Consider the following 15292-nt stretch of genomic DNA (forward strand, 5'->3'; position numbering starts at 1 on the left):
TGGATTATGGTTGTGTATGTTGATTGATTGCACTGTTACCCAGGACTGAGGGTCCAGACAAGCATCCCCTTTTCTAAGTGAATTGCTTCACTGGGGGGGGCAGGTAAATAGCTGGCTGACAGCATCTCAATTGATACTGAAAGAAGAAAGAAACCCAGGGCAGAAGTGGTGCTCCTGAAATGAGGCACAAGAACAGGAAATGTGGGCCCTGGTTCCTAGCATTTGGGAGTGTTGGGTAGTTGTGAGTTAGGTGGGGAGGCAGGTGGGTCATGTGGCCCCTTCATCCAGGCAGTACGTGCTCCAAACCCCAGGCCTGTGGCAGCAGCAAGACTATGCATACACTGCTGTGCCCGGTCATTTCCATCCTAACCGAGGATGATGGATGCAGCTGCCACGGGCGGTAGCCTTCCTGGAGTGAGAGGAGGGAAGGATCTGAGGACATAAGCATCAGAGGACAAAGGCTGATTGCCCTGCCTTCTGATCTGTTTCTTACCTTCCTTCCACCGCCATGTACTAGAGCAGGTATCACCTTCGCTTTCTCTCTGATGTCTGAAATTTTTTTACTAGGAGTCAAAGCTTTTTATTTCACAGTTAATGTAAAAGACATTTCCCTGGGAAAGTGCATTCTGTGCAAAGTTCAGTTAAAAATTAAAATCAGATACTTTTCAGTTTTGAAATGGGGTCGAATAGACCAATTCAGATAGGAAAAGCACTGAAAAGGAAGGTTATGTTTTGGAGAAAGAGCAAGGGAAGAGAAAGAGGAGGGGCTGTGGATTTAGATGATATTGTTCATAACTTCAGATGGGGCCTGGCCTGCAAGGCTTCTTGTGTGTGTAGTGGAGGGTTGATGGGGAGATAGTGAGGAGGGTGGGGGAGGAGGGAGGGAGTTTAAGTGAAGTGGAGAAAAAAATCACTTATTTCATCCTTCATGTGAAAGATTGTGTTTCAGAGGTAGGAGTGAAAGCAGAAGAGAAAACTTGAGAAGGGATAATACATAGGCAAATAGTTTTCATCTCTTAAGTTCTCTGGGGTTGGGGGGGGGTTGCACCATTTGGTTTCAAGACATAAATTCTCAGTATAAGACAGAAGAATATTTGATAGTTGACACACGGTTAGGCAATAAGAGCCAGCATTTTATACAGAAAATCTGGGACTTCTGGTTGCTGTGAGCATTTCAAGAGGAACGAATAAGCTCCAGATCCAAAAATTGTCATCTAATCGTTTACGTGGCACAGCAGGACCTCATACTGTACATAAATGAGGAATCAGAAAATCAACAGATCCAAGGACCCTTTGGAGACCGTTTTTTTCCTAATCACCCTGCCTATGAGATTTTAATACCGTAAATATACTGTATGTCTGTTTATATAGCTGTGCTTTATATGTAAAAAGAGTAATTTTTTTTTCTTTTTGTGAAAGAAGATTTATTGAATGTGTATAGTTAGTTACCCATGTGTTAAAATAGGAGAAGGCTTGATATAACTAAGAAAATTGGCTTTGCAAATGTCATTTTGTCAATCCAATACTTTTTGCTTTATGCTATGCTTTGTTATTGATTTCCATCCCCCTCCTTTACAGGCTGGGAAGCGATGATACCCATTTTGAGGTTAGCATGGCCAACAATGGGTGTGAAGTGCATCGTTTCGATCCTAGTGTTAAATCGGCTCACATTCTGGAGAGTCAGCGCCTTTGGTATCACCGGTTGTCCATTGACTGGCGGGACCCCCATCCGGCTGTTGCTGCCCAAAAACCACATGGCAACACCAGAAAACTGGGAACCATTTTGAATGAATTTGGGCATCACAAGGTCAGAGTTTTTTTTTCCATTTGATTTAATAATTAAATAAAGTGAACAAACTTATGAACATTTTTTTTTTAATGCAAACCAAGGATTGGATAGTTGAAGGTCCAGTTTTAACCTTACTGATCAGCCATCGTTAGTTATAGAGTTTGCCCTGTAGACATAAAGTTTTGGCAAGGATAGAGGTATTTAAATGGATGTGAAAATTGTAGTTGCTGTTGAGTGGTGCTCAGTAAGGTTTTGGCTAAGATTGGGCCAGGACACTAAGAAAACTACTTCTGGCATTGACTCCAGAGTACCATTTCCATTTTGCAATTGACTTAAAATTTCCAGACAAAGGAAACTACTTATGTCAGCCTCAAATACCAAAAGTAATCAGGGCCAGGTTCATGTTCGATAATAGATTGCTTGCGTATCATGTTCTTCACTGTTGTAACAACTATTTTGAGTCTCCAGGCTCTTAAAAGTCAAAAAATATTAATATGTGTAATTTTGATTAAAATGTACTTTGTAAAATTGAATGGACATTATGTATGTTGCAACTGGTATAATTATATCAAAGGGCATCAGATCTCTACAAATATTTTATTGTGAATGTGTAGCAAACAAGAAACCGAAACTTTGAACTGTGTTCCTTAAAAACAATTTTTAGTATAGAGCTGTAGGCAGATACTAGAGAAAGTCTCCTGAGTGTAGTTGGCTTATGTTTGATTGCCAGTCCTTCTTGGACTTGGCCTACCCTGGCCTATTATTCCCAGCCAGTGATGGCATGTAATTTAGAACATGCCAGAATGGGTATTTCTAAAAATCAGTATACATGGAACTCAATTTTCAACTTGAGTTTGCTGCTTGATCTTTAATAAAAGGGCTTTTCTTCTGCATTCTTCTTCTTCCTTCTCTTCCGAAAACAAAGCAAAAACAACCCAACTCCCTTTAATTGGACAGCAGGACCTTCTTCAATAACAACTTCAAAGAATTTGCTGTTCTTTTAACATGTGATTATTGATTTGTAGTTTGCTTTGCCACTGAGAGTAACTAGCATTTAATAGTTAGGGACCTTAATGAAAAATATATAGGGTTTTTGGGGTAAAATCTCTGAACAGAGCCCAAAGAAGTAAGATCATTTTCCGTAACTTTGTTTTTGCCTTCATAGACCTGTTTTTTTGCAGCTGAAAAATTACAGTCTTGATTCTCTAATATGTCAACTCAAGATTATTCAAAGAGCTAAGTACTGATTCTCTGTGTTCATTTAGATATTTTGCTGCTCCTCCTTAATACTTTTTACATCCTGGCCTTATCACCCTCACTCTTCAAAGAAAAGACTGAATAAAGAGGTGAAACCTAAAGCCATTTTACTTTTTTTGATGATATTTTAGCAAAACATTTGATAAATGTGAGGATAAAATAAGACTTTGAAAAATGATCTGTGAGTGTAATTTATCTAGGCCACGTTGCCTGTGGAAAATGTGTTTTCAGACAACCAGGTTTGTACCTCCGCTGTGCTTGTTCAACTCCATGGAAGCTGAAGTAGGCAAACTTTATGCTGAAGATGAAGCATAAAACTTTTACAAAACTGCTCCTTAGACATAGAAACATTTATTATACTGATACCTAGAAAGGAGAAAGGTTTTAGAAAATGTCTTATATTCCTAAGGCTACTTATGTTTATTAAAAACATTAATAATATCACTTAAAAATAGTTAAGATGATTTTATTTGTATTTTTACCTCAGTAAAGCAATAGGAAAAAAACCCCAGTATTAATGAAAGTGATCTGGCTTAGAACTGCCAGGTAGGTTTTTGCTACCTGGCAAAAAAAATCCCTTGTTGAAGAATTTAAAAGAGACTGATATTCTTTCTTAGAGATTATTTTTGGTGAATGCTTTAAAACAAAACCAAACTAAACCCATCGATGAGTGACTGTTCCCATTAGGAGCATGCTTCTAGGAGCTATGTGGTGCCAAGAAAAGGAAACCTCGTTTCTGGCCTGTGGCAAGCAAGGTCTGTTTTCATTTTTCTGCATGTGCATAGACACTGGTGAATGGTACATGGTTCTGCAGGGAAAGCAAAAAAAAAAAAAAGAAACCCCTGAAAAATGGCAGGGCTTTTTTGTCTTGCCTTCTTCACTTATTTTTTTCTGAAAGTGACTATAGAAACCAAAGGGGTTTTAGTTGTTTTGTTTTCACTTCATGACTTTAAAACATCTCGCATAGTTTGGTGATGTTTTCCATGGGAAGCTGTTATTTTTCTTCTTATCATTCCTCGATTCCAGCCACTCTGGCAAAAATATAGGCAAAATGGAAGATAGTATTCTGAGATGGTGACAGAAAGAGATGCATATGGCTTTCGTAATGCTTTTAAAACTCTTTGGAATTTTAACTTCAAACTATAAATCAAAAAACCTTTCTAAAGCATCAGGCGAGAGCAGCTGCATCAGCAAAAGCACATGAACCAGAAGCCCAGACTGTCACAGAATAATATCAACTGAATTCAGTGTTATTTGAAATGATTAACTGTTTTTTGCTGAAGTGCTTGTTGCTGTAACTATGTATTAGAATTTTTCTAGAATATGACTAGAAATATTGAATGGAATTTCTGCTCATAGTAATCATAATGTGTGCTTTTTTTCTAAGGTCTTTATTACGCAGAGTATCCTAAATGATCCAGGCTGGTTAATGAGAAATTATTGTTCTTTGCAGTCTTAACCATGCTGTTGGTTATCTGAATCACAGGACTGTTTAGAGCTTACCTCTGTAAACTCATTAATCTAGGTTGGAGGCATAGGTCCTCTTGTTCGTTTTTGGCATTGGCAAGCCTTAAATGACTCTGCTCAGTTTGATTGTCAGTGAAATTAGGGCAATGATACTACCTAAGTGGATTGTTTTTGAGAATTAGATCAGTGTTGAAGGCTCCAGCAGAGTGCCTGGCATGAATTAGTCATTCGATTTATTAACAATTTCAGGAAATTTTTACTAAATTTCATAGAAAACCTTTTCTTTCTTTGTTTTCAGGGAAAATATATTAGAGATTTCTCTGGAAATTGCTCACTGTACCTAACTTCAATCAAGACTTGTTAATGAAAGCTTTGTGTGAAACGGAAGGGCAATGGGTCCTTCAGACATGGTGGTAGAGAACTGTTATTGTTTGCTGCCTCCGGGCACTGAGTAGTGTTGCTGCGATTGTATAGAAAGTAAATACTGTGCTGTATAGAAATTAAATAAGCTGCTGAGAATTACTACAGAGCAGATGTAGATTGAGGAGGGACGACCTGGGTGGAGCCGGACTTTATGCTGCTCCCTGCTTAGCTGCCCCAGGGGCTGAGTGTCCGCGTGGACACTTATAGGAGAGGCGGTTTCTGCTTTGCTGGGTAGAGAGCTCGCCATTGATCAGAAAACATCAGTTCTGTTGTGTGGTCCCTGCTGTGTTTGAGAAAACGTGGGCTTTGAAATTGAGCTACAGAAAGGTTTCTTTTTCTTTTTGTTTACCAAATTGGCAAATATAAACAAGATACGGATACTGCCCTACATTGGAATGCTTTTTGGGACTAATACTCATGCTTTGCTGCTGGAAATGGAAAATGATAGGCTCTTTCAGGGAAAAAATTCCACCATGTGTATATGTGATGTCAGTTTTTATTCCTAGAAATCCTCTTTGCCTAAAATTCTGTTTTGTCTGCTATTAGTTCTGTCATTCCAGCTTGTTTTGTTTTTTTGGATAAGCATTTTTATGACGTGCCATTCTAGATTCCTTTATTTTTATTTTAAAATATAGTTTTAGTTTATGTGTGTAAGAGTGATGTATTCAGTATATGCCTGTATTGTGTTTTTAAATCCAATCTGATAATCTCTGTCTTTAAACAGGCTATGTTCATAATTATTATGAGTACTGGCATATTTGGGCGAATTTTTACTCTTTTTAACTGGGCTTTTTTGGTTTTTCTGTACTTTTTTATTCTCTTCTTGCCAAAGCTTGTATTTTTTTAATCCTTCATGGCTACCCTTAAATTTTAAATGTATATAATTAACTATAAAATGTTAAAACAACATGTAAAATGATGAGTATTTTTACATTCCTCCTAAATACAATAAGGATCATAGCAAGTTAACTGTCTTTTGAAAATGTGCTCTCACATTGTTATTTTCTGGATTCTTATCTTTTTTTTCGAAAAAATTTCAAACACAAAAGTTGCAAGTTGCAAGAATAAGAATAATACAATGAACTCTCTTATATTCCTGACTGAGATTCCCCAGATGTTATTATTTGCCATATTTGTCCTTTCTCTGTTTTATATATCTATATCATTTATGTCTATATATTTATATCTATATATCTGTATCTAGTATATCTATATTCAATTATTGTCTCTGCAAATTAAAAAAAAACTCAATGGAAAGGAATGCATGGGTACTTCCATAATATTTCTATCTATATATGTAAGCTTAATTCATTTGTATCTGTTGTGATTGCTGATATTTTTGGATTAATTGCTTCTTACTTTGGTATATGACAACCCAAGAGCTGGCATCATGATTAATGTAAAAACAATGGAAATACCTTTATTAAACTCAGGGAAAAATAAGGATGTCTGCCATTATTGTTTTAAAAAATTGGATTAGAGCTCTTTTTTTAAAATAAACATATTTTATGATAATTATAGATTCACATGCAGTTGTAAGAAATAAGACAGAGATTCCATGTACCCGTTCCCAGCTTCCCCCAACAGCAAACAGTATGACATCACAACCAGCATATTGACATGATACAATTTAGATACAGAACATTTGCAGCACCATAAGGGTCATGTTGTCCTTTTATAGCTATGCCTACCTTCCTCCCCCACCTCTTTCCCTAGCCCCTGGTAATCGCTCATCTGTTTTCCATTTCTATAATTTTGTCATTTCAAGAATGTCATATAAATGGAGTCATGGAGTGTGTAATTACCATTGTTATTTAACACAGTTATCAAGATAATAGCTAACACAATTAGAAAAGAGAAAGAACATTTAGGTAAAATTTAGGAAGAAGGAGGTAAAGCTTTATTATAGGCATATGTATTTTTTTTTTATTATTGGAGCACTCATTGGCAGATAATATGATTGCATACTGGAAAACTCAAGAGAATCTAATGAAAACTATCAAGCAATAAGAGAACTTCATGAATTGTCTGAATGTAGTATACACAAATTTAAAACCTGTACTTTATAGATGATGTAATACAGAATTGTACACCTGAAATCTATGTAATTTTACTAACAATTGTCACCCCAATAAATTTAATTTAAAAAAAAATAAAAATAAAACCTGTACTTTTATGAATAACCAGTTCGAATACACAAAGGACAAGAAGGCACCATTTACAAAAGCAACAAAAAGAGATACAAATAAACTTAAGGCATGCAAAATCTACAAGAATAAAATGTTAACTATTCAAGCATTTAAAAGAAGACTGGAACAAATTAAAAAACATAACATGTTCTTGGATAGAAGGACTTATCATCATAATGATTTAATCTTTTTTATGTTACTCTATTCATTTAACATGATCCCAGTAAAATGAGAAGTAGGGCTTTTTTTGTTTTTTGTAGAACTAGATAAGCTGATTCTAGAGTTCATATTAAATTAACAAGCAAAAATAACCAATCAAATTTTGGCAAAGAAGAGGAATTGAGGAAATTGATAGACCTATGAGATATTAACAGTTCTTATAAATCTATAATAATTAAAGAAAATGGGACACTTATGCTAATAGACAAACAGATTAATGGACAGAATAAAAAAATCCAGAAATAGATCCAAATACATGTAGATTTGATATATGATAAAGGCGTCATCTCAAATCAGTGGGAAAGATGGATAGTTCAATAAAAGTTATGTAGACAACTGGGTAGGCATTTGTAAAAATAAAAAATTAATTTTGATTGATTTTTGATGCCTTCTACCAAAAAAAAAATCCAAACCAATCAAATCATAAGTGTTTTTTAAGACTGATGCTATGAAACTATTAGAAAAACTATGAGGAATTAAATAATCCTGGAGTAAGGAAGTCATAAAAGAAGGAATGATTAATTTGATTACATATAAATATAAAATTTCTGCCTTTTAAATATACCAAAAGCAAAATTAAAACATGAATGACAAACTGGGAAAATATTTACAACTCATTTCATAAGCAGAGAGCTAATTTCACTGGTATATAAAGGGCTTCAACAAATCAATAAGGGACTGATTAGCAATTTAATAGGAAATTGTATAAAGGTGAAAAAAACAATTTACAGAAAAAGAAATACAGATGGCTCATATAAAAAAGTATTCTAACTTGCGCATAGTAAGAGAAATGCAAATGAAACTACACTTAGATACATTTTCACCCTTCAGATTATCAAAGATAAAAAGTGGCATGAATGTAAATTGGTACAATCTTTATGCAAGGCAGTTTGACAATATCTATTACATTGCAAATGAAAATACCCTTTGATCCATCAATTCTACTTCTATGAATTTGGCATATGGCCATAGTCCCATATATGTGAACTGATATGTGAACGAGGTTATTTTTTGCCTCCTTGTTTGTAATAACAAAGGATAAGAAATAATCTACATATTGACCATTGTAAAAGTGTTTAAATACATTATTGTACATCTTTTCATGGATTACTTACAATGTCCCATGTTAAAAAGGAAAAAGCAAATCTTTATATCTGATATGAAACCATTTCGGAGAGATATTTTAAGGAAAGGAACTTATAAAGCAATTGCTAAATAATTTTGAAAAAGAAGAGCAAAGAGGACTTATACTACTTGATTTCAAGACTTAAAATAAGTGATAGCCATCAGGAGAGTGTTGAATATAAATACAGACATATAGCTCAGTGGAACACCAAGAGAATTTGGAAATAGAAACATGTATATGATTAATTGATTTATTTTACAAAATTGCCAAAATAATTCAAAAGGAGAAATAATAGTCTTTCAACAAATGGTGCTGGAGCAACTGGATATATGTATCGAAAAAAATGTATCTTGACTTCTTTCTCACATCATCACGAAAATTAACTTAAAATGCAACTTAGACCTAAACATAAAATCCAAAATTATAAAACTAGAAGAAAACATCAGAGAAAATCTTCAGAAACTTGAGTTAGGCAAAGAGTTCTTAGTTACAAAATCGTAAACCATAAAAATAAAAAGATAATTTGGACTTCAAAATTAAAATTTTCAGTTCATTAAAAGACATTGTTAAGAACATAAAAACTGGGATAAAATATTTACCACAAATGTATCAGACAAAGGACTTGTATCCAGAATTTATAAAGAACTCTTACAACCAAAAACGAGACAAACAATTCAATTAAAAAATGGGCAATAATTTTGAACAAACACTTCACCAAAGAAGATATACAGATGACAAAGCACACATGCAAATATACTCAATATTGTTAATCATTAGGGAAATGAAAATTAAAGCCACAATGCAATACCACTTCACAAATGCCACAATGGTTAAATTGAAAACATTGATGATACTAAGCAATGAGTATGTGGAGTAACCGGAACTCTCAAACATTTCTGGTGAGAAGGCAATATCTTTGGACAAGAGTTTGGCAACTTCTTAAGTTAAAAGTACATTTACCAAAGATTAATCGAGCAACCTACTCCTAAGTATTTACTGAAGAAATCTAAAAACATATGTCCACATAAAGACTTGTACTTAAATGTTCACAGTGACTTTATTCATAATAGCCCCAAATGAAAACTACCCTAATGTCCAACAACAGGTTAATGGGTAAAGAAGTTATGGTATGAATATACCATATGCAATGTACCATTCCATACATATATGCTAGACTACCACTCAACAATAAAAAGGATACATATGTGAAGGAATCTCACAGACTTTATATTGAATGAAGGAAGCCAGACACAAAAGACTACATAAGAGGTCTGACAATTAAGTTCGCGAACTTGTTGCAATGATGTTGCTAACCTTTTTTGATATCAGAGGGATTATTCATTATGAATTTGTATCAACTGGACAAACAGTTAACCAACTTTACTAGTATTTGGAAATGCTGAAAAGTCCACGTGAAAAAGTTAGACGACCTGAACTTTTCACCAACAATTCATGGCTCTTGCATCACGACAATGTACCAGCTCACACGGCACTGTCTGTGAGGGAATTTTTAGCCAGTACACAAATAACTGTGTTGGAACACACTCCCTACTCACCTGATCTGGCCCCCAATTACTTCTTTCTTTGCCCAAAGATAAAGGAAATATTGAAAGGAAGACATTTTCATGACATTCAGGACATCAAGGGTAATACGATGACAGCTCTGATGGCCATTCCAGAAAAAGAGTTCCAAAATTACTTTGAAAGGTGGACTAGGCGTTGGCATGGGTGCCTAGCTTCCCAAGGGGAGTACTTTGAAGGTGACCATAGTGATATTCAGCAATGAGGTATGTAGTACTTTTTCTAGGATGAGTTTGGGAACTTAATTGTCATACCTCGTGTTATATGATTCTGTACTTATGTGAAGAGGTAAAACTATTCTACAATGATAGAAATCAGATCAGTGGGGTTAAAGCATGTGGTGGGGGAATGGAGTAGAAGATTTACTGAAGTGGTCACAAGGGAAATTTTGGGGGTGTTGGTGGTTATATGGGTGTATACATATATCAAAAGTCATAAACCTGTATACTCAAAATGTATAAAGTTTATTGTACATAAATTATACCTCAATAAAAGTGAATTGCAGAAGAATGTGTTTAGATTTCTACCATTCTACAATTCACATAATTGTTTTTATATGTATAGAATCTCTCTGAAAGTATCCACAAGAAAATGGTGATACCAGTTGACTATAGGAAGAACTGGATGGCTGTGTCTTTTGAATTTTGTACTTTGTTAATATTTTAAAAATTAAAAAATATTTTCAGTAGCTTCTCTTCCATTGCCTTTATTCTCTACTCCCAGAGTTCATTTTAGATGTATTTTGGAACCACTCACTTTATCTTCCTTGTCTCTTTCTTGCTTTTTCATATTTTAAAATGTCAATCACTGTCCTACTTTTGAGTGAATTCCTCAGTATTAGCTTCTGATTCTTTAATTTCCTTTTTAATTATTTCCAGTCTAGAGTTAATATTTAAAAACATTACAATGATTATATTTTTCACTTCCAAGATTTTGAATTGGTATTTTTTTCTTGTTCATCTGTTGTTCTTTTTCAGTTTTACATATTTTTATTCCAAAATGTATTGCCACTGCTTGCATGTTTGTGAAAGTAGATATTATTCTTATTGATTGCTTTGAGCATCTGAAACATACTTATTTTAAACTAATCTCAGAATGAAGTAATGTTCCAATTATTGCTTTGGTTGGATGTTTCTCATCAGTTGTTTTCTGTGTGTATTTTGGAATTTCTGTTTGCTGGCTCATTTTCAGCGGGGGGTTTTTGGTTTGGTTTTGCTTCTATTTTTCCTTGTTGGTTCACCCTTCCCTGCCTGGTGACTTTACAGTAGCCTTCCGGGCCTTGTCTTACTTATATAAGCATTCAGGGGCTCCTGCTCTTTCTTGTGAGATTTGGAATATTCAGTCACTGAACCATCTGGGGTCTGGCTCATTTGCTATTTGCTAGGGTGGGTCTCTCTCCTCTCATCTTCCTAGGCCATGGCTAGTTTTAAGCCCCCACCCCAGCCAGTGGTTACCTGCCATTTATTTCAGGCTCCTTTCTGACCCAGGGAACTCCACTCCAGTCCTTCCTTGGCTTTAATCAATGAATGTGGCTAGGCTGATCTCTCGTGGGGCTCTTTTAGTTCCTGTTCCCTGAAGGACATACACCCCCCTGCCCCCCACAGCCCCCCCCCCCCCCCCCCAGGACCACTGCCTCCTGCTTTAGGGCAGGGGACCAGCAGGCCCGGGCTTCAGTCCTGTTCACTGCTCTAGGTTCTTGTCCACAGAGATGTTCATCTTGTTTTTGAACCCTGATTTGCCCTTTTTGTCCTCTCTCTCTTATAATTTTCTCTCTTTTCTTTGTGTTTGGCATGGGCAGGGGGCACATCTTACCTTCCTACTTTGCTTTAAGTCAACTTTAAATTGATGTACCTTTCCTACTTAGAATTATCTGGGGAAATAATATCTGTGGATTCATGAGTCAACTGTCCTAGTTATGCTTTCTAATACATATGAAAAATACCTAACAAATCAAAGACTTTGAAGTGCTTATTTATATTGCCCCAAATCATATTCTACACTAAGATTGCGCATATCTGATGTGTTTGTGAACCTCCTGGGGAATCTAATTAAAATGCAGACGTTGATTCAGGAGATCAGGGTAGGGCCTAAAATTCTGCATTTCTAGCCAGCTCCCAGGTGCTGCTGATGGTGCTGGTTGGGGGACCATACATTCAGTAGCAAGACCTGTACCCGTCTGAGAAACATAGGAGCAAAGGATATTTAACAGTACTTGGCAATGCTGGGACTTGAACCTGGGTGGAATTCCCCCAGAGGCCCCGCACCGGGTCACTTTGTACTCTGCTGATGTCCTTCCCCCTCAGCCCGAGTCCCTGCCAAGGGTGGTATGAGCCACAGATGCTGTGCTGTGCTCCAGATCATTTTTTCATTCCCATTCCTGTGCCAGCATATTGCACCAGATTTTTGTACTAGATGTGCTGTTTTCCTGGGACAAGATATTTTCTCAGGAGCGAAGCTTCTTTATAAAAAATGTCCCCTGGTTGTCATCCACACCAATTCAAGGCCCAGATATACCTGAGTCCTAGATGATTAATGGTTTAGGCTGGACCCCTGCTTCTCCGATAGTGTGTTCCTAGCTAAGCTTTGTGTGGCTCAAGGCCAGAGACCCTTTATTGTATGGAATCTCATCCCAACTACCTAGTGAAATGCTCAGGAAATATATGTAAGATACTTGTCAGCATGACTTTCTCCCTAGTACCTTCCTAAATAAAATGTGCAGGGTTTCAAAGTTTGAATACTTTATCTTTTATACAACCTCCTTCAGAATTAATAAGCAGCAGCTGGTGCATCCAAAGATCTCAGTCACTGATGTTTCAGAAAAACATTTGGGTGGAAAATTCCATGGAAACAGGACATGCTGTGGTAAAGGTAGAAGTCCAGGTGATTCTTTTAGGTCCCACTGAAATCTTCTATTTAGATTTGTTTTTGTTCCTTTTTTCAAAGAGAGGTGAATATCTTTCTGTGTATTTGAAGGCAACTTCATCTTGCAGAATTGCTGTTTAATCATGATGATTCTGTGTTTCTGTGAAATACGCCAGTGGCAATTTAGGAGTAATGAGTCATTCACAGTCTTGAATTGCAATTTGAAATGCAGACACATCTTTTGGTCTCCATCAATCTGCAGTGGACCCTAAGGACAAGCCATCTTGAGAAAGTAAGTTGAGAACTTCCGCTCTCGCCATTTAGGAAATGAGTTTTGGCTTTGTACCATTTTTACTCTCCTCTAATGGTGAGATTTGCTGTGAAGCAAAATGTCTGGGCTCTTAATGACTTTCAAAACATTCACTTTTTAGCTAGCATGTAGGTACAACAGATTATAAAGCCCACTTGAAGAAGGAACTAGGTAGACTAGGATTTAGTGGCGGTTTGTGTTTTCTTTGATGTGTTCTCCCCTCTATTTTCCTTGGGCAGAAGCCATGACTGGCAAGGTTGTACGTGAACGAATCTGGAATCTGGAAATCCACTCCCACCTGTACAACCGAGTGGCTCTCAGATTTCACTGTTAGAGTTGGGAACATCAGAAAACAAACCAAAAAACAACAGCAACATGCCACAAGCAAAGAGTCCAATCACCTAGGGAACTTGATTAAAGTGTCAAACCTAGGACCAACCTCAGAGATTCTGATTTAGCTGGTCTGGCATGGAACCCAGGAACCTGCATTTGTAACTCACCCCACTCAATTCTAACCCAGGTGATGTGAAGATCACCTTTGAGGAGGCTCCTCCTGTTGATAAGACTTTAGGGGCTCAGCCTTCCATTTGCAAATATCCAATCCCCTGCTGTGCATAAAACGCTTTAAACCAGAAGGTGGTCCAGAGTCTGGCAGTCCACTTCTTCAGCCTCCCTCCCTGTCTCCAGGTCGCTGTTATAAGGTGCATACCAACCCCCTGCCCACCCCCCCACCCCCACCCCCTGCCCACCCCCCCACCCCCACCCCCCTCCCCCCTCCCCCACCCCAGCCATTTTAAAAGGTTGGGCAGGCAAATAAACTCATGTCTGTGAGGGAAGTGAAGAAATTGTCATGAGACCAGAACTGTGATTTTTATATAAAAGAAAGCATTACCACAAAAATTGCCTCTCTGAGATTTTCAAAGGGGCTCAATATTATTACAAAAGAGGAAGATTTCACATATGGAAGAAATTAGCCTCTAGGGAACTGGCATTTGTTTTTCTTGCCATTTTGACAAAGTTTTAGGAATAATAGCCAAGTGAATCCTGAGGGAGCAGAGGTGCCTGTAAGTTTCCCTTTGTGTGACTTCCTTTCCTAAAGGAGCCTGTGGATCGATAGGGAATGTCGTATTCAGTGCGGTGCAGCTTGGTTCTCAGGGCCACGCGGCTCTGCAAGTTCCTTTATGTGTGTCAAAAAATGCTGAATGCTTTTTGACAGTAAGAGCCCCCAGAACTTGCTGTCATATTAATGAATCCTCTGAGAGAGGGAGTGTATTCTTGAGCAAATCCTGTGAGGTCACACTGGGGCTGGGCCATTTCTGCCTGGGGAGCTCAATCAGCTGTGCCAGTTCTCTGAGATGCCCAAGCATAACAAACCACCCATGAAACAGTCTCCAGGGGCTTGGGGAAAAGGTGGTCATATTTTCATTTGGAGGTAAAACCTGATTTATTTTCCAGCCAAGGAAAATATCAAGAAAGGAAGGTTTCATTTGCCACTTTCTAGTTAAACACATAAGGACCTTTTAAAAAACACAGATTTCCTAGCATGGAGTAGCATTCAACAGTTTTGCAATTAAAATGATAATGAAACATTTCTTGTAAGAATTTCTCTTTAAAATCAGTGCGATGGGTTCACAGAACACTATTAGAGGGAATTATGTAAAGCAGCCTCTCTGCTCCAAGTTTTATTTTAAGATTTAATTTATTCCAGATTTTGCAGGAAAAAACCATCCATGTGACAAGCCTGCTAACAGATGTCTATATGCCTGCTAACAGGCATATAGAACATGCCTGCACTTAAGAGTCAGAAAATGGAGATTATTCTTTTTGCCTGCTGTTTATCACATGACACAGCTTCCTAATACTACATCCCAGAGTACAGCTGGTTAATAATCTATGAGCAAGCAACTTATCACCTGCTTTCGTCTTCTGCAGTGTTGAGTGTAAGCTTTATTTCACATTAGCCTTTTGAATTAAGAGGAGCACAGAATGGGATTTATAGATGATGTAATACAGAATTGTACACCTGAAATCTATGTAATTTTGCTAACAATTGTCACCCCAATAAATTT

The 15292-nt window shown here is 36.9% G+C and overlaps 1 protein-coding gene across 8 annotated transcripts in view; it reads left to right on the forward strand.

Moving 5' to 3' along the window:
• The window catches only part of METTL24 (methyltransferase like 24), an 84342-nt gene that overhangs the window by 39824 nt on the left and 29226 nt on the right, over window positions 1–15292 (forward strand). For all 8 annotated transcript variants that reach the window (XM_074333431.2, XM_074333430.2, XM_019735077.3 and 5 more), the window contains one exon: window positions 1579–1807. In XM_074333431.2, the coding sequence (XP_074189532.1) occupies window positions 1579–1807 (229 nt within the window). The remainder of the gene's footprint in view (window positions 1–1578; window positions 1808–15292) is intronic.

Source organism: Rhinolophus sinicus, chromosome 2, assembly GCF_057876585.1.
Source record: "Rhinolophus sinicus isolate RSI-liver-muscle chromosome 2, RSI-T2T, whole genome shotgun sequence".
In the NCBI taxonomy this organism is placed as follows: domain Eukaryota; kingdom Metazoa; phylum Chordata; class Mammalia; order Chiroptera; family Rhinolophidae; genus Rhinolophus; species Rhinolophus sinicus.